The sequence below is a fragment of the Sturnira hondurensis genome, unplaced genomic scaffold, assembly GCF_014824575.4.
Source record: "Sturnira hondurensis isolate 20B ecotype Veracruz unplaced genomic scaffold, ASM1482457v3 Scaffold0000880, whole genome shotgun sequence".
Lineage (NCBI taxonomy): Eukaryota > Metazoa > Chordata > Mammalia > Chiroptera > Phyllostomidae > Sturnira > Sturnira hondurensis.
In genome coordinates, this window is record NW_028073511.1 from 22,996,289 (window position 1) to 23,020,396 (window position 24,108).

Sequence of the window (24,108 nt, forward strand, 5' to 3'; positions counted from 1 at the left end):
GGGGATCAGGGGTTGGGGGCGGGGGGGCAGAGAATTATGCTGTGCTTAAATCAGCACAGCCTAGGAGATGCTGCCCCAGAGATTCCTTGATGGAGGCACTCCCCCAGGGTTGCTGGCCCCTCTTGTTTCTGATTTAGACCATGCATGTTGGCAGGGGCTGACTTAATAGTTTCTGAAACATGCCTTCCAAAGTACCCTACTGGTAGGCTTGGCTCAGGGTGGGGGCCACCCCTGGCATTGAGTAGGAAGCTGCTTTATGAGGTTTTGTGGGCCTTTGGTGCGTAGATACCAGACTTGGTGCATATTCTCCTGCCCTTGGCAGAGCCTATCCCAGCTACAGAGCAGAGTGGTGGGACAGAGTCTCCTTTTGCGCTGGAGGGTTGGGGCCACAGGAAGAACCTGGCCTCAGGAATGGCTTCAAGGGCTGGTTTTGTGGGCCACACCCATGACTGTACTCTCTTGCCTGCACTCTTGGCAGACAAAGAAGGGTATTAAGAGGAAAGCAGATACCACCACCCCTACTACCATCGACCCCATTCATGAACCGCCTTTGCTGCCCTCGGAACCCAAAACCACTAAACTGGGCCCCCGGCGAGAGAGCAGCCGGCCTGTCAAGCCCCCAAAGAAGGATGTGCCTGACTCACAGCAGCACCTGGCACCAGACAAGAGCAGCAAGGTCTCAGAACAACTCAAGTGCTGCAGCGGCATCCTCAAAGAGATGTTTGCCAAGAAGCATGCGGCCTACGCTTGGCCTTTCTACAAGCCCGTGGATGTGGAAGCGCTAGGACTTCACGACTATTGTGATATCATAAAGCATCCCATGGACATGAGCACAATCAAGGTGGGTGGGTGGGCTGGCACCCATGGGACCAGGGGACCCCAGAACTGTGCCCCAGAAGCTCTCTAGGCTCCTCACCAGCCAAAAGGAACCCAGCTTCCCCTTCTGGGAGCTGTAGGGACATGCTCCCAAACAATGTGGCAGTTTTGGTCACAAACAGCAGTACAAGTATACCCTGGTCTCAGGAGGAGCCCTCTTTAGCCTTGAGTCCCAATGCCTGCTGACTGGCATTTTGCATATGGTAGATGCTTGAAGAGTGTGGGGGTTACTACTGACTTTGCCAGACTTTGTTACCGGGTGGGCCTTGCTGTCCTCTCTTGGGAGGAGAGGCACATGACCAGTGCTGGCATTTGCGCTGCCATATTCTGAGGCCTTTTGGTTTTATTTTAAGCCTTTTTTGCATTTTTCTTCAAGTGGGAATAAGCTTGTCCAAACATGGGATGGGCACAACAGGGGAGGGTGTTCTACTCTCTGACCAGTATTCTGTCCTGTATCACCAAGACAAGTGTACACCTGGTCAGAACTGGACCCAGTCCTCCCTTTTCAGTTCTGAAGCCTTTTCAGGCTTAAGCTCTGCCCACGTGACCCTTAGACACAGCGACCCCATGGGTAGATTTGCATTCTAACAGAACACTTCATGGCCCTGAGAATTGCTCCTGTCTCCTTTTCCACCCAACACTGATAATTAGGATATTGACCTCTCTTGTGGTCTGGGGGAAACCCCAAGCTCCTGAGGCAACAACTTGCTCCAGCTAGCAACCCTCCCTGTTGCCTTCTCCCGGCCAACAGAGGCAGACACAGCCTGTCTTGTCTTTTCAGTCTAAACTGGAGGCCCGTGAGTACCGCGATGCTCAGGAATTTGGTGCCGATGTCCGATTGATGTTCTCTAATTGCTACAAGTACAACCCTCCTGACCATGAGGTGGTGGCTATGGCCCGAAAGCTCCAGGTGAGGCTCTGGGAAGCTCCTGGGCAGGCCAGGCCTCTGCGGCTCTTGGCAGATATTATCTCTGGCCTCCTCACCAGTCACTTGCTTTGGTGTAATGCCACATTGCTTTGGAATAGTGGACTCAGAATAACACCTACATTTCATGTTGGGATTATTTCGTTATAATTAAAGCAGGGGGGTTGGTTTAGGTTTTGGTCTTGGACATTTTGGGTTTTGTTTTGGGGTGTCCCATTGAAAGCCTCCCCCACCACCACCACCTGCATTTGGTTGCCCTTGATTGGAAGAGCGTGTGTGCTGTGCATGGCCCAATCTCTTCTGCAAAACAGACTTGACTCGAGTCAGCGGAGGACACTCTTGCCAGGTAGACACATTGTCACAGTTGTGATCTAAAGTAGCTGCTTGACTGTGGACATTTCTTCACTATAGCCCTGAAGCCTTGGTTTGCCCTCCAGCTGCAGAGCAGCTGCTTCTAGAAGTTTCTTGTGTCGATGATGCCCTAATGGATGGGGTCCATGGTCCCTTCACTTGGATCCTGGACTGTACACACTGTAGATGTTGGGGGGAGGGTGGGGCAGATTACAGTATAAATCAACCCCATGTTCTTACTTTTTTTGAAAAGAAACATATCCATATGTCAACAGTTAACCTTGACTAGAAAGATGAGGGGGAATAATTTTTTTAAAGAAAGGGGGATTAAAAATTATGGAGAATAAAAGTCAATATTTAGTACTGTTATAATCTGTCTTTTTTTTTTATCTTTAAAATCATGCATATAAAGCTTCAGGTTGCTTCTGCTTTCAGGGTTAGGCACAGCAGGCTGTGGGCAAGACTACCTGCCAGCACAAAGTGCAGATGCTCTGGCTGTAACTGAGGTCTATTTAGCTCAACCCACATGTCACTCACATCTGGTGGCTGGATGGAGCTTCCTCACACTTTGGCTTTTCCAACCACCTGTGAAATCCTTCCAGGGAAGAAGTCAGGACTTTCGAAGACTTTGGGGATTTGTGGGTGCATTCCAGTTAGAGGTCACCTGACCCCATCCTGCTGCCCATCCACCTTCCAGCTGTGTTAGCTCTGCATGTTGTTTCACACTCACCACCATAGTGTCTCCTACCTTCTCACGGGAGCCAAATCACAGTCTCCCTTGTTCTTTAACTTGGCCCCTGACCAAGTCAGGGGCTGCTTTGGGTTCAAAGGATGTGTTCTGAACACTTAGGGTGGAAAAAATCTTCTTAGTGTGGACCTGGCTCTTGGTATTTAAACACATAATCAGACTTGAAGGTTTTTAATTTCTACTGCTGTTTCTTAGTTTTATTTTGTCTTAGGTTTTCAGGGGGCAGGGGGCCTGTCTTTATTTGTGCTGTCTGCTTTCTTCACATTGCTGCTGGTTCACCAATTGGTATCTAAGGAGTTAGCCTTTATCATTTTACTGCAATTCTCATACATGATCACTAGGTGGCAGTAGTGCTCTCAGTGCTGCTCCTTGGACACCCCCACCCCCTCCCTCTTTGGGAGGACTGAGTGGTAGCCAGTTCTTTTGCCCTGGTTGATACCCACTCTTTATTTGCCCTTATGCAAACAGATAAAACAGGTTCTCTGCCAGCACCAAAGATTACTGTTTGGAGCAGTTTTATTTTAAAAAGAAGAAAGTATGTAATCTAGCTTTTTGTCTTTCTAATTTTTGTGTTTGTTTTACATGTTTTTTAAATTTTTATTTTATTGTTTTCAGAGTGGCATGAGCATGCCTAAATATAAGGTTTACCTCTAGTGAGGCCACTGATATATTTGCCACACAGCAGCTTCTTTCTAAACATTGATTCCAAATACCAGGCTGGGGTGGATGGGGCAGTACTTAGATGGGCAGTTCAGCTTGGGACCATATCCACCCCCAGCCTGCTTTGCCTGCTGCAAGGTATGGGTCATCTTATTACTGAAAGTTACATACCAGGAGGAGGATGAGGTTCTCTGTTGAATGACAGAGTTAAAGTGGTAAGCTCCCTGTGTTGGTTTTTCTCTCTGGAAGACAGTTGCTGTGTTTATGGCATTTGGGGCTTTGTTTTCTTTGTCTCTAAGCTCTCCTGGGTCAGCATAGTTTAGATGGCTGGATTCCTCAGCAAGGAGAGAAGGGAACAAAGCCTAGCTCTTGTTTGCCATCGTAAGAGGTCTTGGGACTTATTGTCTCTTGTTTAGGCAGTACCCAAGAACTGGGATTTACCTGGGAAGTGTGATGTGGCAAAGGGTCTACTTTGTTTTTCTCTTCCAGCCTCTAAATTCTGGGCTTTGCAGCCATTGTCACAAACCCCTGGGCTCGAGGCTTCCTAAGGAGCCTGGGGTGGTTTGGAACCAGAGCTACTGGCAGTACTTTCTTCTACTCTCTGTTTTGTAGTGAAGTGACTAATTTAGAAAGTATAGTGTCCATGTGGATTGCCAGTTTATTTCAAGAAAAGTGCAAATTCAGGGTAGTGTGAAGTTGTTTTATAGTAAGGAAAAATTGAACTGAAAAGTATTGGGATCTTGCATTAGATCCCAGAAACAGGAACCTTTGTAAGGGGTGGGTGTATGTCTCAGTATCTTCCACTCACAGCTGTGTTCCCAGCACCTGATGTGTAGTGGGTCTCTGGGTGACTGCATTCCATCCCTCTCTTCCTGGGGGCTGGGCCTCTGTCATCTGAGGGTCTCCAATTGCCCTTGCTTTAGTTTAATTTACTTGGGGGGTCTTAGGCACTGTGACCTTCCAGCATCTAAACATCTCTGTTTCACTAAAAGGGGGAGGGTGTGCCTCCCCATGAATCGGATACAGCCCAGTGTAAGTGATCCTAGTCAACATGCTAGTGAGAGAGGTATTTGCTTTGAAGCTAGTGTGGTTTGCTAGGAATCATAGCACATGTGTGGTTTGCAAAGAATCATAATGTGGCCCAGATTCTCTAGGTGTGGGTTACAGGTGCCGGCATGCTGGGCAGGAAAGCTGGGTCTACCTTGAGACCCACCAGGACGAGTGCTGCCACACATTTTCAAAGCAGCCACAACCTGTGGGAAAGAAACAGGGACATTCTTATGGCAAGGGTAGTGCTGCCTGGCAGCTGGTAGAGGAATCTGGGCCACCAAGTGGCATGAAGCAGCTCCTACTTTTAGTAAAAGGTCACCTCCCAGCAGCATCAAGTGCTGGGCCCCGCCTGCCATGACTGCCTTCGTGGGATCCTGATGCCCTGACACCTTCTTGGACACACTTCTCTCACCTACCTGCTGCTTCTTGGCAACAGGCCTAAATCTTCCAGATGTCTGTGCATCACCCAGGGACCTGAGCCTGCCCACATCCAGGATATTGTGGGACAGAGAAGGTCTTTCTCACTGCCCCACTGGGCTCTCTGCTCTGGTGTGAGGTGCCCTTTCCCTGGCAGCTGGGGTGGTGGTCTCTGGTTGCTCTTTCTGTCTTTTCTATAGCCCTTAGACCTGCTTCAGGATTCCTCTCTGAATAAATTAGAAAGGTGTTGTCCTTCTAGTACTTAAGAGCAAAAGCACTCAGACAGGAGAGCCCAGGCCTCGCTGGAGAAGGGAGCTGCTTTGGGAGGCAGCACTGGGTGGTCTGGAATGGAAAGGATAGCACTGCAGTTGTGTGGGATGCCTGCCCTGCTGCCCTGGGGAGGGGAAACCTGAAGCTGTGTTTCTAGAGCTGTCTCTGTCAAGTGTGCTCCAGTTTGAAACAGCAGTGTAATCCCCTGGGCCTCCTGGGCTACATTGCTCTCTGGCAGATCAACTCACACTTGGGGAAAGCCCGTTTTTTCCTGTAAGATATCATGTTGACTGACTTACGCCAAGCTTAAAGCAGGTCCCAAAGTCCTGGTGGGAAGCCAGCACTGTTCCTTCCACTGCTATCCTGTCCTGAGTTATCACTGGATTTACTACGATGAAGCGCTTGAGGTAGGGAGGAGCCTGCCAACTAGTTAGTGGGGCAGCACATAGCTGGACCCCCCCCCCCCCCAGGTGCTCAGGCTCCATAAGCTCACAGTCCCATCAAATTTCTGGATCCCAGAGTTGGGTGGTATTGGTCTCCTGGGGTGGGATATTAAGTTCAGTAGTCATGTGGCCTCTGCTCAGATTGCTTACACCTCACAAAGCTGGCACCCTCCTATAGCATGTTCTCATCAGCCCCACACATACTATCCTGTACTTTTCTCACCTTGCCTGGTATGTCCTGGAGACACTTGAGCCAGTGGCATGGCTCTGCTCAGCTGTGTGCCCCAGAAGTAATCTGATGAATGGGGAGGCAGACACAGACCCATGCCTGCTGCAATGGTGGCTTGGCCCCCTCACCGGCTGAGGGCTCTGTGCTGGTGCACTTTAATCGCAGGGCCTTTGCACATGCTGTTTCCTTTGCTTGCTATGCTCTCTAAAATTGCAAACCTCACCTGCTCCCTGCAGGAATGTGAACTAGAGGTGGGCAGAGCCTCCTGTTCTGCTCACTGTTATGTTCTGGTACTCACTCCCGGTATTCAGAAGCTTCTTTTGGGATGTGCTGATTGAGCGCCAAACTGATGGGAGCCTTAAGCACTCTTTCTGTGGGTCCTGCCCTCAATCCACCATTTATCAAGGATCCCTAGATTGATATCCTCAGTGGGTGGCTGCCTCCTGTGCCCTGTCCATATCTAGGTGGTGCGTGAGGAGCATCTTTTTCTCAGTGTGAGATTTCAGAGAGGAGTGTTGGGATTGGTCTCAGGACCTAGTCAGCTTCTTAGCTTAGTGGCATGGAGTTACTGTTGAAGTTTTCTGATCCTCCCACTTCTTGTTGAGTTGACCCCAGCAGCCAGTGAGGTTCTGGTGACACTGGGCCACAGACTGGCTACCCTCCACCCACGTCTGGGGACCCAGCAGCCCTGACGGGCCCAGCTTTCCCCACCCACACCTCCCCACCCCTCAGGATGTGTTCGAGATGCGCTTTGCCAAGATGCCAGACGAGCCTGAGGAGCCTTTGGTGTCTGTGTCCTCCCCCGCGGTGCCACCCCCCACCAAGGTTGTGGCCCCACCCTCATCCAGTGACAGCAGCAGTGATAGCTCCTCGGACAGTGACAGCTCAACTGATGACTCTGAGGAGGAACGAGCACAGCGGCTGGCAGAGCTCCAAGAGCAGGTGAGGGCACAAGCATCCCCATCCCCAGTCTCCTGGAATCCATGGACCGGGCAGTTTCCCTAGAGGTCTCACAAGATGGTTGTGGCTCTGAATTCTGGCAGGAACAGGATTCCAGTGGTGCCCTTGTGAACGGTCACAGGCATATGAACATAGGTATTTAGCACGTGGAGGTGGAGAGACACAGCTGCTCTTTGGGCAGAGGCAAGGCTTCTGGATCTTTCCAGTGTCTGGATGGAGGCCAAGCTAGATTTTTCGTCTCTCCTGGGGCTGTATGGTTGGTCTCTGCTCCCTACAATCATTAGGCCCTGGTGCCAACGTGGGTTCACACCTCTGCCCAGTTGCCTTGGGATCCTTATCCTGGGTTCAAGATGGCCAGAGGGGTTAGCATATGTCAGTTTAGGTGGCTTCTCTGGGTAGCTTTGGAGTCCAGAGCCTGGGTGGGTTAAGAGGCACTTTGGAAATCTGATGAGGTGGCAGGTCACAGCTAAGTACCAGCCCCCTCCTTCATCCCTGGGCTCTGATGCTTGGGGTTCCTGATCAAGACCAGGTTGACAGGCGTGTGTTTTGCCTGTATGCTTCATAGCTCAAAGCCGTACACGAGCAGCTTGCAGCCCTCTCACAGCCCCAGCAGAACAAACCAAAGAAAAAAGAGAAAGATAAGAAGGAAAAGAAAAAAGAAAAGCACAAAAAGAAAGAGGAAGTGGAAGAGAATAAGAAAAGCAAAGCCAAGGAACTTCCTCCCAAAAAGACCAAGAAAAACAACAGCAGCAACAGTAACACAAGGTCTGTGCCACCCGAATTCCCTGATGGGGACATAGTGTGCCCCTGTCAGGGGGTGTGATCCCCTCTGTCCTTCTCCCAGGGGTGAGCAGTCACCAGATTTGGGGAGGGAGGGAGGATGGTAGGTAGCATAGTATAGACAGCAGGGACAGGTCACCAGCAGCCCACATTTCCTGTGAAGATCAGCAGGGTGGAGATGTGGTAGCCCCTCAACCCCCAGTGAAGGAGTAGAATGAGTGCCCCGCTTCCAGGGCACCTATTCCTGACAGCATCTGCATTGTTCCTTCGTAGCAAGAAGGAGCCAGCACCTGTGAAGAGCAAGCCCCCTCCGGCATATGAGTCAGAGGAGGAGGACAAGTGCAAGCCCATGTCCTACGAGGAGAAGCGCCAGCTCAGTCTGGACATCAACAAGCTCCCGGGTGAGAAGCTGGGCCGAGTGGTGCATATCATACAGTCAAGGGAGCCCTCGCTTAAGAACTCCAACCCTGATGAGATTGAGATCGACTTCGAGACACTGAAGCCATCCACCCTGCGGGAACTGGAACGCTACGTCACTTCCTGTTTGCGAAAAAAACGGAAACCTCAAGGTGCCCTTGGGGTCCCCCCCCCCCGGGCTTGGGGGTGTCCCAGCCAAGGGAGGGTTGACCAAGCTACTTTACCCTTGCATTTCTGTCAGGGAGGCCCCTGTGGGAACCTCAGGTGACTCTGTCGTTCAAACTCGGCCTTTTCTCTGATTATAAAATCTGTGTCCTTGACATGATACCTCTGGAGGATTGTCACATGGCACTGAACCCTAGGCTGTCAGTGCCTTTCTTGCCCTCTCTGGCTGGTTGCCATCTGGGGCCCACCTGCATGGCGGTGTCCTCAGCCTTGCTCTGAACAGCCTCTACGATTGAGTCTCTCCTGTCCCACCACCACCACCAGAAAAACCCAACACACGCGCACACACCCCTTTTTGATGCCTCTTGAGGGTTGAGTCTGGGAGAGGCCTTAAGGCAGCTCTGTACTGCCAGTCTTCTTTACCTCGGCAGTCCCTTTCTGGGTCTTCCAGGCAGCCTTTTTGTGTTGCACGTGCCTCCTCATCTTGGCTCAGCTTTTGTCTTAAGAGTAGTAGTGCTTAGGATCCCTATCAGCACATTGTTACATAGTCTTCATCCCAGTCCAGACGGACTCTAGTGATCTTTGGGTCCTCTTTACCCCACTGCCTGGAAAGTTGCTGAGTGAGCCCCAGCCCTTCATAGGGAAAGCCCTTTTGCTTGTCTCTTAATCCTGATGAACTCTGTAGAAGGGATTCTGAGAGATTGGCTGGTGGTGGAGGTGCAGGACAGACATGGCAGGCAGCTTGATAAGCTGAGTTTTGGGCTAACATCTTAACACTGAGAAACATGTGGCCAAGTGGCATTTGAGACACCACCAGGAGCAGTTCTCCGGTCATAGGGTAGAGACTACCTTTTGGCCCTTCCTCCAGAGGTATGCCTGGGTTAAGAGCAGCCCCTGGGTTGGGCCCTGCCTGACACAGTTCATGTTGCTTTACTGCAGCTGAGAAAGTGGACGTGATTGCTGGCTCCTCCAAGATGAAGGGCTTCTCGTCCTCGGAGTCTGAGAGCACCAGCGAGTCCAGCTCCTCTGACAGTGAAGACTCCGAAACAGGTTAGGGTCCTACTTAGCATCTTGCTACACATCTGCACGTATTTAAACTAGTCATCCTATGTCCCAGTTGCTAGAGACCATATATGATGGCCATAAGAATTATCTGGCCACCATTTTAACACTCTTAATTAGAGTGGTGGTAACCCAGCACCATTTTTTCCTGTCATGGCCTGGGCTAAGGGGAGGGTATTGACACCGTGGGGCTGGGGTGGGGGGTACTGGTAAAGACATCGGGTATTGAGGCCCAGGTGTTGGCACTGATCCTAGTGTAACCACACCCAGTCTGTCATCTTCCCTGCATCATAGTTGCATACAGTATGGCTGTCCCAGGTGATACACTTTGGCAGGGGTGGAGCAGCCTACTGTCAGCCCTTCTGTTACCAGGCTCAGGGCACTGCCATCCTCCCCAGAGCATGCTCACTGCTGTGTTCGCACCTCGTCACTCTGGTCACACTTGACATGCGTGTCCTGTGCCTCTTAACAGTCCTTGTTTTTGTGCTCCGTGGGCCTGCATGTGTGCCCCACATGAGCAACAGCTTCAGAATGGGAGGGTGGGTCAGGTAGAAATCCTGGGAGCTACACAGTGGTTGGGGAGGGCCTTTCTTCAGCTATGTACTTTCCTTATGATAATCCGGAGCAGAAGCTCAGACTGGCCCAGAGAGGCTAGAGAAGAAGCCTGATGACTAGACCGTGATATGAGGTGGAGCCAGTCTTTTCCATAGGGTGGCCTCTGGGAGATCTAGTTTTATCAGCTGAGAAGACAGGTCTGTAGAATGCCTGAGAGCTGGTCCTAGGGGCCTAAACATGTCGCTCTAGGGAGGCAGCAGTGTGCATGTCCATAGCGGGGAACGTACTTGGGCAACAAAGCGTGTTCTTTTGTGGACCTGTCCTGTTACTAGTATTTTGTTCTAACTAAATGAATCATAAGCTCTATTTGACCATTTCATGTAAATAATATGTCCTGGTGAGGTTGAGGATCACGTATAGCAGCTGGGAAGAGTGATGGTGCTCCCAGATGTGCATGCACAGGTTGTCATGTGGGCTCAGCCTGCTTCTGGGGACCAGGGGGTTCTGGGCCTTGTCACTGTTCCTCATTCTATTACAGTAAGGGCACCAGACTTCCCAAGTAAGTGAGTGGAGGGCTCACCTATGGAGGGGTGGGGGGGACACTGAGGGCTTCTCCAGGACTCCAGATAAATGCTGGATTACCTCATTTTTAGTGGGCCCAAATGAGATGAAATTCACTGATATATAGTTTGCTGGCTGCTTCTGTCACCAACCTTGACCTGTTTTTGTTGTTGTTGTTTTTGTTTTTGTTTCCTTTCTAACCTTCACCCCCCACCTTCCTCATGTTTTTTTTTTTTTAAGTCCATCTGCCAGCAGGGGGTGCCATGCCTCCATGCCTGCCCAAAAGGGCTGCCTTGCCAGACTGCTGCCCTCTGCAGAGTGAATGGCTGTATTCTTGGGTCCAGTTAGCATTCCTGGTAGCAGCTGACTTCTCACTTTGGGTGCTAGCCACACCTTGGGTTTACTTCCACTCTGGAGTTCCTAGTGGGCTGCTCCTTCTAGGGGTTTCACAGTCTTTCTCCTAATCCTCAGAGTCAAAAGAAAACAGTAAAGGGTGAAAAGGGCATTGTTAAAACAGGGTAGCTTAGCTGAGGGTGAACTGCTTTTGCTGATGTGGCACCTTAGAGGGCTGTGACTGTGTCCTTTGCCCCTGGCCCCCAAGCTCCACAGGACAGCTCCAGGGCTCCTGCGTGCTTTGCTTGCTTCTGTCTTTGTTGGATGGCCGTGACAGCATTTCCAACAGCTCTCTGCTGCTGCCAACGTGTTTTTCTTTATTTTTTCACATTTTTTCCTTTTTTAAATGAATTGGGAAGATTGTGCAACAAGTAATCTGAGAGTCCTGGGAACAGCTGTCTTGGCGGGAAGGAGGGTGAGATTTACAATGTCTAAGCTGCCTGCCTGCAGGCCCCAGGATCTGGCAGTTCGGCCAACTCCAACTTGTCCCTCTCCCCATGTGCCCTCCCCACCTTGGGTTTTGTAAGACTTCCTTTTGTCTTTTTGGTCCTGGCTTTTTCTTTCCCATCAGTTTGCACTGGAGAGCTCTGTCATGGGCTAGCAGGGACTGCTGCTCTGAGGAAGGACCCACCCTGTGGGTTTGCACCCTGTGCCTCAGACACTTTGAGGTAGGAGCCTGTGACCCTGCACCACTGACTGCAGCCATTGCCACCCACCCCTCAGAGGAAACTGCACTCGCTTCCCTGGCAGCTCCTCCAGCCAGCTGCTCATGCAGAGTCCATGCAGTTAGGCAGCAAATTTCTGCAACCAATTACAGGTGGTTCTGCTGTGGTGGTTGGTGGGGGGGGGGGCAGTGTCAGGATGAGGGGTGGGCATTAGAGGTATTTTCCTTGGTCTCTTGGAACTTAAATTGTTTTTCCCTCCTTGTTCTTGTGTTTCCATTTGGATTGGAGCCAAAATTCCTGAATGGGCCTATTTTTTTCAGCCATATTAAGTAAGGGTCAGTTCTGCAGATATAGCCCCAAGACAAGAATCACCAAAAGAAACTGAACAGAGGCACTAAATTGGGGTTGGGGGTTGTTAGCGTGGACCCCGTCTGGCTGCTGTTCACAGACAAGGATTCCGATGACAACTAAAGCACGGGGCTTGTCCTCAGGGTCATGTTGTAGTCAGGGAAGCAGTGGGCTCACGGGGTGGGGGGCAGATACTGCTTTCCCAGCCCAGGGAAAGCCTTTCCTAGGCCACCATGTGTTCCCCCACTCGGCAACATGCAGTGCTATTGTCCTGTTCCACCACATTTTCTGAAACCAGCTCTACTTAGGTTGTGGTCTTTTATTTTAAAAAAAGTTTGTTTTTTTTTTCTGGCTAAAGTTTTGATCTGCTTGAGGGTTTAGTATTCGGAGGATAGGGTAGGTACAAGGGAGCCAATATCCCACTGCCTGTAAGGCATCTGTGGATCTTAGCTGGGCAAGCTAAAAAGTACCCTGGTTCCTCCTTTCTATTGCTGTTCCAGGTAGACTGTGGGCAGAGCTGTGGCCTCCCTGTCACCAGTGCTGGGATCATGTCTACCTGGCTTATGGGGCCAGGGATGTCCTAAGATTCTTCATCCTGCTTCTCCATCACATTGTTGATGCCTGGTTCTTTCTAGGTAGTGTCCCTCTTAAGGGCACCCCCCTGTCCCTAGCTACTTATCCTGGGATCTGGGTTCAGGGAAATTTGAAATGGTTCTCTTGGACTTGGCCTAGTCTTCTAGTTGCAGCACACTCCAGCTATTTTAGTCTCCTTGTTTCCTTTTCCCAGGATTGGAGCATGTGGGTATTTTTTAATAGCTCCAGAGAGGAAAGGAATGCTTCATGTTTTGGAAAGATTTGAGCTGGAAAGTGCAGACGGAGGCCATGGGGCATTCTTCCCAGACAGCCAGCCTCAGCTTCTGACCCACGGGGTCTCTGAGGGACTTGGTTCCAGTCTGTTCTTGAGGCCTGATGCTGCCCAATCCAGAGGTGTGCCACTTTGCTCTCAGGGACAAGGAGAGGCCCCTGGTGGGGGTGGGAGAATAGGCAGAGGCCTGGAGGGCAGGGCTGTAACCCATCTGCTCACACCGCCGGGTGACCCCTCATATACCCACATGCAGTTGGTGGGATTCTGGGGCGGGGCTAACCTTGTGGAATGTGCCCTGACTGAGAAGCTGGCCAGTGGGCGGGTTTTTCCCATGCGTGCCCTGAGGGACCATGGGAATGCAGTCAGTGTCAGTGCATCCGTGACTTCAGCAGAAGCATCTGCTGCTGTGTGGGTGGGAATGACCCCATGCCTCTCCCTGGTCGAGGAGAGCCAAATTCCATGCCCTGGAAAAAGAAAGGATAACTTTCCTCCTCAGTCTGTTTTATGTTATTTATCTCCCTTTAACAGTGTCTGTAACTGATTTCTCTTTTTATAATTTTTTTTTGTACTTGGGATTTGTAGGAATGCAGAAATGAAGTGTTAGCTGTAGGTCCAACACCTGAGAGCCCCTTTTTTCCCTCCACCCAAATCCTAAGGAAGGACTGAATCACTTTCCTGAGATGCAGGTTGCAGCAGAGCAGACCCAAGGGGAGTAAGCTCAGAGTCAGTGGGGCCTGGTGGTATGGCGCATTAGGATGGTAGGACAGATGAGGAGGACCAGCAGAGAGGCCTCTCACATTCAGAGACTGGTAAAGGAGATGCTGTCGTGAACGTGGGGTACACATTACTGGAAGCAGTTCTGTCTAGAAGCATAAACAAGCTTGGATGGTTTTGGAGATCCATGACCCTTCTAAGGTAAAGGAAGGTTTGTTTGTGCTCTCAGCTGGCCAGGCTGAGGCAAGGCTTCTGGGATCCAACACTGTTCTGTGGTACCTTGTCCGCAAGCAGGGCACAGGAGGCAGGTTAGGTCTGCAGTTCTTCTGTTCTTGTGACTTGGAACGGTACATTCCACACCATTTCTCTCACACTGGTTTCTCTCTCCCTCTATGTAGGTCCTGCCTAATCATTGGACACGGACTCTTAATAAAACGGTCTTCAGTTCCAGATTCCTTCCCAGCAAGCTCTAGCTTAAGTCCATTTTCTTCTGTGAAAGGGACAGAACTCCATCAAGTTATGGAATTCCTGAGCCTGGGCCTGTCCCCGGGGTGCATTAGTCATGTCCATCAGAGCAGCACACGCCTAGTCCCGCCTCCGGGAAGGCTGCCTTGCCTGGCTGGCCTCCCAGGCCTGCTGTGTACAGACTGCTTGGCTGTCCCACCCAGCCTCCCTGGTCGTCTGGGTTCCTCTGGGTGGGTGACTTCACCCAGGGAGGGATGACAATCTCCCTGCACACATATGGGTGTGGGTGCTGCTCTGTGTGCAAGCCCCCATCAAAAGTATATTTTCTCACTCTCCATCTTTTTCTGGGACTCAGGATCCTAACCACTTCCCTCCTGGACCTGGCAGTGACGTTTAGCCCAGGGGAGATCTCATTCAGCTAAAGGAAGAACACATATTTAGAGCTTTCCCAAGTGAGGAATGGGGGCTGTCCTTTAAGCACGCCTTTTATCCAGTGGCTCATGTTACTCCATCAGCCAGAGGCTATCACCAGCCACAGCTGATTCAGCCCCGTAGAGTCCTTCCATTTTCGACGTTCCCATTGTTGCCTGTTGGGCATCTTCCCCATTTCTTTTCCTCTTCTGCTAAAGTCGAATAGGGAAAGGACCTTCTGGGCTGCCTCTGTCCTTCTGTCCCTCCCAGGTGAATAGAAATACACTGCAGTGGGGCCAGCCGCTGGTGAGGGCATTTGGGGAGGATCATCTGTATAGCCAGCTGGCCTGGCCCCCGGAGCCCATCATCCCTGCTCCCAAGGGGTCAGGGTCTGGGCTAGTGGGTGGAAAGGGCTCTCAAAATCCAGAGCACTGGTCCGGTCAGCAATGAAGACTTCAGAGCCCTTGGGGCCAGCTCTCTGTACATCTATCTGTAAGGGATGTGGCCAGTGCAGACACCCTTCTAGTTTTTAGTCCCCTGGAATAATGGCAGCTGCTGGCAGTTGGGCAGGCCAGGGTGGCTGCATCATACCAGCCCTCTGAGAAGCTTTTTTGCTCTAAAAATAAATATCAGCTCTTTTTTGGTCATGAATCCAACATCTCAGCAGAAAACTGCCTGGTGTGAAAAGTTCTCCAAGGAGCAATATCTGCCTTTAAGGGAGCCTTTTGCCTTTTTTTTTTTTTTTTTTTAATGTAGTTTGTACATACCTCAAGGGTTGGCCACCTGCTGGCATCTTGGAGCCAGCCTTCTGGGACTGGAAGCAGGCTTGAGGAGGTGCAGTTCACCATTAGCAGGCCCATGCAGCTGTAACTGCCTCAGACTGGCCTTGGCCTCGGTTCTAGCTTCAGCCCCACACCCTCACACCCCAGCCTCTAGGGTCCTGCTGTGATGCTCAGAGTCTCAGGCTGCTCTCTGGTCCTCTGACCAGTTGGCTTCCACTGAAGCTCCATTTGCCAAACAGACTATTTTGAGTTGCCCTTTGGCCTGTGCCTGGTGCATTGCCAGTGCAGCTCAGCCTAGCTGAGGCCAGGGGGCTTCATGCCCGGAGATTCCCAAAGGACATTTGTGAAGCAGTTAGTATTGTCTTTCTGGGAATATTCTGCCTACTTGGAACCAATGGCAGCCTGGATTCACATAGTATCGGCCCCTGTGCTGCCTCACCCCTTCATACATACTTGTACATAGGCTATAGACGCAGGCTACAGGATTTTTGCATCCCCACAGTTCAGGGATCCTGTCATCCTTGCCTGTGGGTTTTCCACTTGGCAGAGAATTTGATCTTTAGACTTAAGTCTATCACATGTGCTCAGTGCCCCAGGAACAGAACAGAGGGCAGTGCCCACTCTTTATTACAGACCCCTGTGCTTGGAAAGTAGAAGGTGCCAGCTGGGCCTCAACTCGCCAGCAGCCTTCAGGGCCTAAGGAGTTGCTGAGGGATAGGAAGCCCAGTTGTCCACTGGCACCAAGACTCCCTAGTTCAGTTTAGGGGCTCCACACCTGTTTCCTGCCCTTACTCTCCATCCTGTCTCCGTCCCTTGATTTGGGGGGTGGGGTGGGAGGAGGAATCAGTGTTTTAATCAGATTTTACGAAAACTTTTTAATTCTTTGTACAATTACCACCCTATGTAAAGATGACGTTTGTGTTGAGTTGAAGATTTTCATGGAATAAAGATCGCACAGTCTTTGAGGCCATCTTCATGGAACACTTTTTAGAGAGTTTTGTGTGGGGGTGTCTTCGGGCTGGTGTGTTGTGAAGCCGTGCGCTTCTGTCTTGTCTTCCAGTCACTCCAACATGAGACTCGGGCCACATGAGCCAGATATGTTCTCCCACCACCGGTCCTTCTAGTCCTCTGTTCTGGGGGTATCCTTTGCACCAGCACTGCCACAGACCCTTGGGGTACTCCCAGTGACCTTTCCAAGGCAGCTGAGATTTGTTCCTTGGAACCCCCAATGCCCCATTGCACTTTGTCCCCACAAGTTCTCTGGGCACCTCAGCTCAAAACCTAAGGGGAGTTAATGAGGACTCAGAGCCACTGTCCCTCTGTATGGTGGGAAAAACTAGTGCTTCCTCAAGTCCACGAGGTGACAGGCTGCCCCAAACTTGCACAATCCATTCTCTTCATGACAGTGCCTTCTGGTCAGAATTTACCCTCTGGCCCCTCTTCACAGATGCACCCAAAAGCGTGCTCAGTGTATGAGCAGCTGCCCTAGCCTCCCTGGACCTGCCATGTCTGTTAATGGGATCAGCAGCTGGGAGAGGATACTGGCTGGAATACCCACGCCTCTTGCATTTCCTTGGTGGCCTGTCAGCACTGAGATTTCCCCCAGCACACTCAAGAGTCCCTTTGGTTCTGGGCCTTCAGCATCTTTTGTATAATGCTTCCCGTCACTGCCTTCCATGGAGCTGCCAGACCATGTGCCTTGATGCTGCAAGCCTCCTTAACTGTCCTCTTTTGTATGTCTCACCCATGATAGTGTCCCTCTCCCTAGATTTCCTACTGTGATCCAGAGTCCTGAGCCCTGTATCCTGGGATTTCTAGTGTTGCTGGGCCTATGATTCTTAGGTCCCGTGTTTCCCAGTTGCTGCCATTTGTATGAGGACAGGTGTCTAGCTGCTGAGGTCTCTGTTGCTGTCTTGTCTCTTGCATGGAGTGGTGAGCTCTTGCAGGGCACCAGGTCCCATATCCCTTTGGGTGGCACCCAGAAGTTACACCATGCACCTCACAGAACCTTAGCGTGGCCCTTCGTGAAGCAGCTATGAGCGGGGATGGCCCTGCTTTGGGCAAATCCTGTGTCTTATCCTAGCAGCAAGAGCCAGCACCCCAGAGCTCAGAGGATGCCAGGCAAAGTAACAAGAGTCCAGAAGGCACTGTGGGTTCCACTTCCCTCCTGGAGGTTGGCAACTTCATCATTTCCTAGCCTGTAAGCACCAGCCTGGCCTCTCCCTCTCAGGTTTGCATACCAGTGGAGTTTGGCGAGGTGCATCCAGCTGGCTAGTTCCTTGGAGTGAGGATAAGGGAGCATGCTGGCTCTTGCGCACTCCTCACAGATGTGTCCACGCAGAGGCGGCAGCAAGTTGTCAGCCTCTGAGGGGCCAGGGCACGCACTGTTTTCTCCCTGTAGTCTGCCCACTGTGTCCCAATACTGAGTTTCTCTCAAGGCCACTCTCCTGAGGGGAAGGAGAAGCTGGCAATGGCATTGAGCATCTCCCTGTTTGCTCTTGGTAGTCCTGGGGAGACTTGCTGTTTGACCTGCTTCTTTTTCTCCCTCCCTTTAAGTATCACACTGTGACCTTTCCACATGTCAGCACACTTTTCACCTGTCCCATGGGTCTGTGGCCAGACCTTGGCCCAAGCCCGTGTCACTGTCTCACCACAACTCGATATATGTGCTTCCCCTAGGGGGATAGGAAGGAGTGTACCTCAGAGGGCAATGCATGTGTGACCTGGGGCAAGTCCCTTAACTTTGGAGCCTCACTTTGCTCATCTTTCAAATGATCATTTTGAACGCGGTGGTTGTTCCAAGACAGTGCAGGTTGGGGTGCAGACACTCAGCTTGCCTTAGTGACTTCTTACCAGAAAATAGGGGGTGACGTTGGGTAAGGAGGTCTCTGTAGTTCAGCCCTCTGGTGTCCCAGGTATCTAATTCTTTAAGGTACTGGGGGAGAGGAACTGGGCAAGGATACTTTTCAGGTGTAGCCCCAGCTAAGAAAAGTGGCAGGCAAATGGGTATGTGATGTTCCACATTGTCTCTCTCCCATGATAGACTGTCCTACTAGACAGAATCCAGCCACCATGTCTGGCTGTCACCAGCCTTTCTTCCCAACTCACCTGGTTTTTCCTGGTTCTGTATCCAAGGCAGCTCAGTCTTCTCACTCAGGCCTCACTAGTTTCTCTTTTACTCTGCAGAGATGGCTCCAAAGTCAAAAAAGAAGGGACACCCCGGAAGAGAGCAGAAGAAGGTATGTGATCTTGGGGATAATCCCCCTCAGGGGAGTGGTGGCCACCCACCTTTGTGGGCCCTGGGGGCACCCTGGAGCTGGCCTGAGGGTTTCTGCCTGCCTGACATCAGCCTGTGTGTCTGTCTGTCTCTGTCTGCAGCACCATCACCACCACCACCAGCAGCTGCAGCAGGCCCCAGGCCCTGGGCCCCAGCAGCCCCCACCACCTCCCCAGCAGCCCCCGCCACCCCCACCTCCTCAGCAGCAGCAGCAGCAGCAGCAGCAGCAGCTGCCCCCTCCACCCCCACCCTCCATGCCTCAGCAGGCTGCCCCCACGATGAAGTCCTCGCCCCCGCCTTTCATCGCTGCCCAGGTGCCTGTCCTGGAGCCCCAGCTCCCAGGCAGTGTCTTCGACCCCATCGGCCACTTCACCCAACCCATCCTGCACCTGCCGCAACCTGAGCTGCCCCCTCACCTCCCCCAGCCACCTGAGCACAGCACTCCGCCTCATCTCAACCAGCACTCAGTGGTCTCTCCTCCAGGTGAGCTGTGGCCATACCCAACCAGATTCAGGGAGGCCCCTTCTTGCCCTGGTCTCACTGCTGTGCGACTGGGCATTCTGGGCAAACTTTGGAGCCCATCTGAGCTTCAGTTGTCTCTGAGGGGATGTCAGCAGCTTCCCAGGGCCATTGTGGGAATTACACAGACACCACAGGGTAGCCTTTGCAAAGGGTTAGTGCTTTGCTATAGGAGATAATAGAGTTGTGCTGGGCCAGGCATTATCAGATGAAAAAAGATGTGACTCCTCTGCAGCTCCCAATCAGGTTGGGGGGGACACATGCTCATCCCAGATAGGAAGGTCACAGTGCCTCCTCCTGAATGTGGAGGCATTCAGGACATAGCCTTCTGTGAAACTTGAAGGACATATGTGAAGATGCGACAGTGGGAGGAAGGGAGGGAAGTAGGAGGTGCAGGGCACCCAGCAGGACAATGCTGGTGAGGGTCTGACTGACCACGCGTTCCTTCTTGGCAACAGTCTATTCTGGAGGTGGTAAGGACTTGAGGAGGGTAGGGAGAGTGCTAGTTGGAGATGGGTAGGAAGCCAGGGTGGAGTCAGGCTGAAGACTGTAGGAGACTCACTGCCACACTGTTGTATCCTTCTAGCTTTGCACAACGCGCTGCCCCAGCAGCCATCAAGGCCCAGCAACCGAGCCGCTGCCCTGCCCCCCAAGCCTGCCCGCCCCCCTGCAGTGTCACCTGCTCTGGCCCAGCCATCCCTGCTCCCACAGCCCCCCATGGCCCAGCCACCCCAAGTGCTGCTGCAGGAGGAGGAGGAGCCGCCTAACCCACCCCTCACCTCCATGCAGATGCAGCTCTACCTACAGCAGCTACAGAAGGTGCAGCCCCCAACACCTCTACTCCCTTCCGTGAAGGTGCAGTCCCAACCCCCACCCCCCTTGCCACCCCCTCCTCACCCCTCTGTGCAGCAGCAGCTACAGCAGCCACCGCCACCTCCACCACCCCCCCAGACGCAGACCCAGCCCCAGCACCAGCCGCCCCCCCGGCCTGTGCACATGCAACCCATGCAATTTCCTACCCACATTCAGCAGCCCCCGCCACCCCCAGGTCCACAGCCCCCCCACCCTCCTCCTAGCCAGCAGCCACCCCCACCACAGCCTGCCAAGCCTCAGCAAGTCATCCAGCATCACCCTTCACCCAGACACCACAAGTCGGACCCCTACTCAACCAGTAAGTGGCTCCCCACTCCGGGCTCTGGGAGGCTGGTCCTGGGTCCAATGTTTGTCCTTGAGCAACCAGTCAGGTCAGCTCATGCTTCAGACTGAGGTCAGACAGGGTAGCTGATGAAATGCAGGTGCTTCTTGTAGAGTCTTTATTGGGAGTATCTTGGTTGCGAGTTAAGATGACCACGAATAAGGCTCCCCGCACTGGACCTTCTTTTGCAACTCAGTCAAAAATCTTACTAGTGCGTTTTGATTCCTGTTATGTGGGGAAGCCAGGAACCTGGGGAGGCACCTGGTCCATCTCTAGGGGTTGGAGTAGGCTTGGCTTCCTGGAGGAGGTGGCCAGAGGATGAGCAGGAGCTAGTTTAACAAACAGGGTGAGCATTGAGCTCCAGGAAGAGTGAGGGGCAGGTCTGGGCAGTAAGGGTTGTTTGAGAACTTGTAGGAACAGGTGCTGTGCTCTTGGTGTCATGAGACCCAGCTGGTGGAGCCAAGAAGGACCATGTCAGAGAGAACTGGGCTAAAGCTCAAAGGTGGTGTGCCTTCCACCTTCCCCCAGAACCATTTCCATCTTCTGCAGTTTGGTCCAGGCTGCCCTTTTTCCCTCCACAGCATTTGGTCAGGCCATGCCCTCTTGTATTTCTTGGGCATTTGTTTTTCTAAGTGTCTGTAAACAAAATATCCTAGCTGGCCTGGTGTGGAAACGTGGCTTCAGTGCCTCATGATGTAGTGACATGCAGGGCTCAGAGCTGAGGTCCCTGGACTTGGCAGTGTAGACTGACAGCCCGGCTTGGGGTTGCAGTGGTGCTCTCACGAACTGAACAACAAGGCTGCACAAGGCTTCTAAACCCAGCAAAAGCTGCCAGGCATCAAGAACAGCTGGCTCTCCTCCCTGGGACAGTCTGGTGCTGGTCCTGGCAGCCATGCAGTTGTGCCTGTTTCCACCCTTAACCAAGGTTAGGCTTCCTGTGGTAGGCAGTGATAGGTGATGAGATACCTTCATAAGAGCCAGCAGTGGAGGTGGGATAGGTCCCTTCTGGTCGCTTCAGTCCAGCTCCCCTTGAGATCCCTTGGCCGGGGATTGTCACGAGGAACAATGTAGATTGGAGCCCAGGTAGGGCTTTGGGTCAAAGGCCAAGTCATTGGAGTTCCAAGGGGCTCAGCAGGAATCCCTGGGCATCGGGCCAGCTCTTAGGCACTGCCACTGCATTTCCCCTCTAAGTGCCGGAGGAGGAAGCCACCTGCAGGCAAGCATTTGCTACAGATCATAAGCCTCAGAGCTTGCCATCCCCCCGGACAACCTTAGCAGGTGCTCCATGCAAGGGAGGAGGCAGGAGTCTGTCGCAGTCACATGCCTATAGCTGGCTGCCTGGCAGGCTTGGCAAAGGGCTACCAGCACCTAGGCCAGCAGAACCAGCCACATAGGGCTGGAGGGCCAAGGCACCAGGGATAGGCTGGTCCTTGCCACCATGTCATCTCTGAACAGCTTTTCTGGCTTCAGAGAGAGAGTAGGGGAATTAGTTGTAGTCAGCTCCAGACCCAGTAAAAATGAGCATCTCTGTCCAGAGGCCCATGGAGTGCCCAAGGGTGTCTGTGCGAGCAGACGGAGGCAGGTTATTGGCAGGTCCCAATGACCTGAGCTTAGGTTAGATGGTTCAATATAAGGCATGAGGCAGGACTAGGAGCACAGAGGTGACTTTCTTTTGTGGGCAGTGTGGCTTGTCCCATGGTAGAGCTGGTCAAGATGTGTCACAGGGTCAAACAGAAGGGTCTCCACTTGCTAAGGTGGATGGAAGAGTTGAGGGCAGGACTTGGTGTCTTTTCTACCTACCCAGTCCTGAGGGCTGGTCCGCTGTGACCTAGGGCTATTTTCTCACCAATGAAGCTGAGGTGTCAGGCTTCACTGCCTGGCCATGCTTTTCTGAGTGGGGCCTTTCCCAGTTCCTGCCCTGTGACCTGTGCTTTTGTACCATGTGGCTGTCTGAGTCTCCTTACCCACTGGTTAAAGATGGGTGGGTTGGCCCATTTCCTGTGAAAACCACAGGCTAGAACCTTTCTCCTAACCCTGTTGTGGTGCCAGCCAGTTCAAGGCTGGACTTAGGCCTGAAGCAGGTGTCTAGGCAGGCAGACAGAGCCACACAGGGGCAGCCAGGAAATAGACTGCCAGCTCTGTGAGGTTATTTGTGTTCCTTGCATTTAATCTAGGCATTGCCATGGAACTGTTCGGTGAGCTTTTAAAAGGTACTGAGGCTTAGACTCTACCTGGGACCAAATGTATCAAGTTCTGCACCTCTCAAAACTTCCTGATGATTCTGACACACAGATTTCAAACCCCAGGACTGGCCCTGGCTGGCGTAGCTCAGTGGATTGAGTGCGGGCCTGTGAACCACACGATCACAGTTCGATTCCCAGTCAGGGCACATGCCTGGGTTGCGGGCCAGTTCCCAGCAGGGGACTCACGAGAGGCAACCATACATTGATACTTCTCTCCTTCTCTCCTTCCCTTCCCCTCTAAAGATAAATTTTTTTAAAAGGCATAAAATGCTAAAAAAAAACAAAACAAAAAACAAAACAAAAAACAGGACTGAACACGTGATTCCACAAAGCCCTGCTCCACACTTAGCTCTGGGCTGACTGAGTGGGTCCACAGGCTCCATGTGGCAAGGCTCCCATAGTGGGGCTCCCCTTGGGTTGGGGGGCCAGGCTGGGCCCAGGGCTAGCAACCTCTACATCAGTACATCTGACATGCTCCTTGTCCCCTCTCTTAGGTCACCTCCGTGAAGCTCCCTCCCCGCTTATGATACATTCCCCCCAGATGCAACAGTTCCAGAGTCTGACCCATCAATCACCACCCCAGCAAAGTGTCCAGCCGAAGAAGCAGGTAAAGAGCAGGGCTGGGCCTCGGCCCTCAGGGCCAGGCACGGGCCAAGGCCAAGGCTGCCTGCCCACCTCACCAGCTGCCGTGCCTGTGCCGTCCCAGGAGCTGCGCGCGGCCTCCGTGGTCCAGTCCCAGCCCCAGCCCCTGGTGGTGGTGAAGGAGGAGAAGATCCACTCACCCATCATCCGCAGCGAGCCCTTCAGTCCCTCGCTGCGGCCGGAGCCCCCCAAGCACCCGGAGAGCATCAAGGCCCCCGTCCACCTGCCCCAGCGTGAGTGTCCAGTCCACTCCCAGCCAGGGCTGAACGTGAGCGGCTATGGGCCAGCCAGCTCACTGTGCTTGCCTGGGTCGGGGATCCAGGCCCACAGGCTGTTTGTGTTTCAGGGCCTGAGATGAAGCCTGTGGATGTCGGGAGGCCTGTGATTCGGCCCCCTGAGCAGAATGTGCCCCCACCAGGGGCTTCCGAAAAGGACAAACAGAAACAGGAGCCGAAGACACCAGTTGCACCTAAAAAGGTAAGTTCCTTGGGCCCACAGTGCACCTTGTCCTCCACTCTGATCCCAGGAAAGGTGTCCACATGGCAGCAGGGCCCTTCGCCCACCAAGTGGTCTCTTGCCTCACAGGACCTAAAAATCAAGAACATGGGCTCCTGGGCTAGCCTGGTGCAGAAGCACCCCACCACCCCATCCTCCACAGCCAAGTCATCCAGCGACAGCTTTGAGCAGTTCCGCCGTGCTGCCCGGGAGAAAGAGGAACGGGAGAAGGCCCTGAAGGCGCAGGCTGAGCATGCGGAGAAGGAGAAGGAGCGACTACGGCAGGAGCGCATGAGGTGGGCACTGGCTCTGTGGGCGGGAGCTCCTGGGGTGCCCCAAGCCCCAAGCTGACCCAAAGCCCTGCTTTCCTTAGGAGCCGAGAGGATGAGGATGCACTGGAACAGGCCCGGCGAGTCCATGAGGAGGCACGCCGGCGTCAGGAACAGCAGCAGCAGCAGAGGCAGGAGCAGCAGCAGCAGCAACAGCAACAGCAGCAACAGGCAGCCGCTGTGGCCGCAGCTGCCGCCGCCCCCCAAGCCCAAAGCTCCCAGCCCCAGTCCATGCTGGACCAGCAGCGGGAGCTGGCCCGAAAGCGGGAGCAGGAGCGAAGGCGCCGGGAAGCGGT

The 24,108-nt window shown here is 52.8% G+C and overlaps 1 protein-coding gene across 6 annotated transcripts in view; it reads left to right on the forward strand.

Annotated features, from left to right (window-relative positions):
* The window catches only part of BRD4 (bromodomain containing 4), a 79,955-nt gene that overhangs the window by 54,055 nt on the left and 1,792 nt on the right, over positions 1 to 24,108 (forward strand). For 5 of the 6 annotated variants that reach the window (XM_037055729.1, XM_037055760.1, XM_037055776.1 and 2 more), the window contains 13 exons: positions 479 to 841; positions 1,658 to 1,786; positions 6,702 to 6,911; positions 7,495 to 7,694; positions 7,983 to 8,278; positions 9,231 to 9,341; positions 18,299 to 18,351; positions 18,491 to 18,872; positions 19,495 to 20,079; positions 22,841 to 23,221; positions 23,335 to 23,465; positions 23,574 to 23,779; positions 23,857 to 24,106. In XM_037055729.1, the coding sequence (XP_036911624.1) occupies positions 479 to 841; positions 1,658 to 1,786; positions 6,702 to 6,911; positions 7,495 to 7,694; positions 7,983 to 8,278; positions 9,231 to 9,341; positions 18,299 to 18,351; positions 18,491 to 18,872; positions 19,495 to 20,079; positions 22,841 to 23,221; positions 23,335 to 23,465; positions 23,574 to 23,779; positions 23,857 to 24,106 (3,297 nt within the window). The remainder of the gene's footprint in view (positions 1 to 478; positions 842 to 1,657; positions 1,787 to 6,701; positions 6,912 to 7,494; positions 7,695 to 7,982; positions 8,279 to 9,230; positions 9,342 to 18,298; positions 18,352 to 18,490; positions 18,873 to 19,494; positions 20,080 to 22,840; positions 23,222 to 23,334; positions 23,466 to 23,573; positions 23,780 to 23,856; positions 24,107 to 24,108) is intronic. The other variant, XM_037055739.1, reaches the window with a different exon arrangement.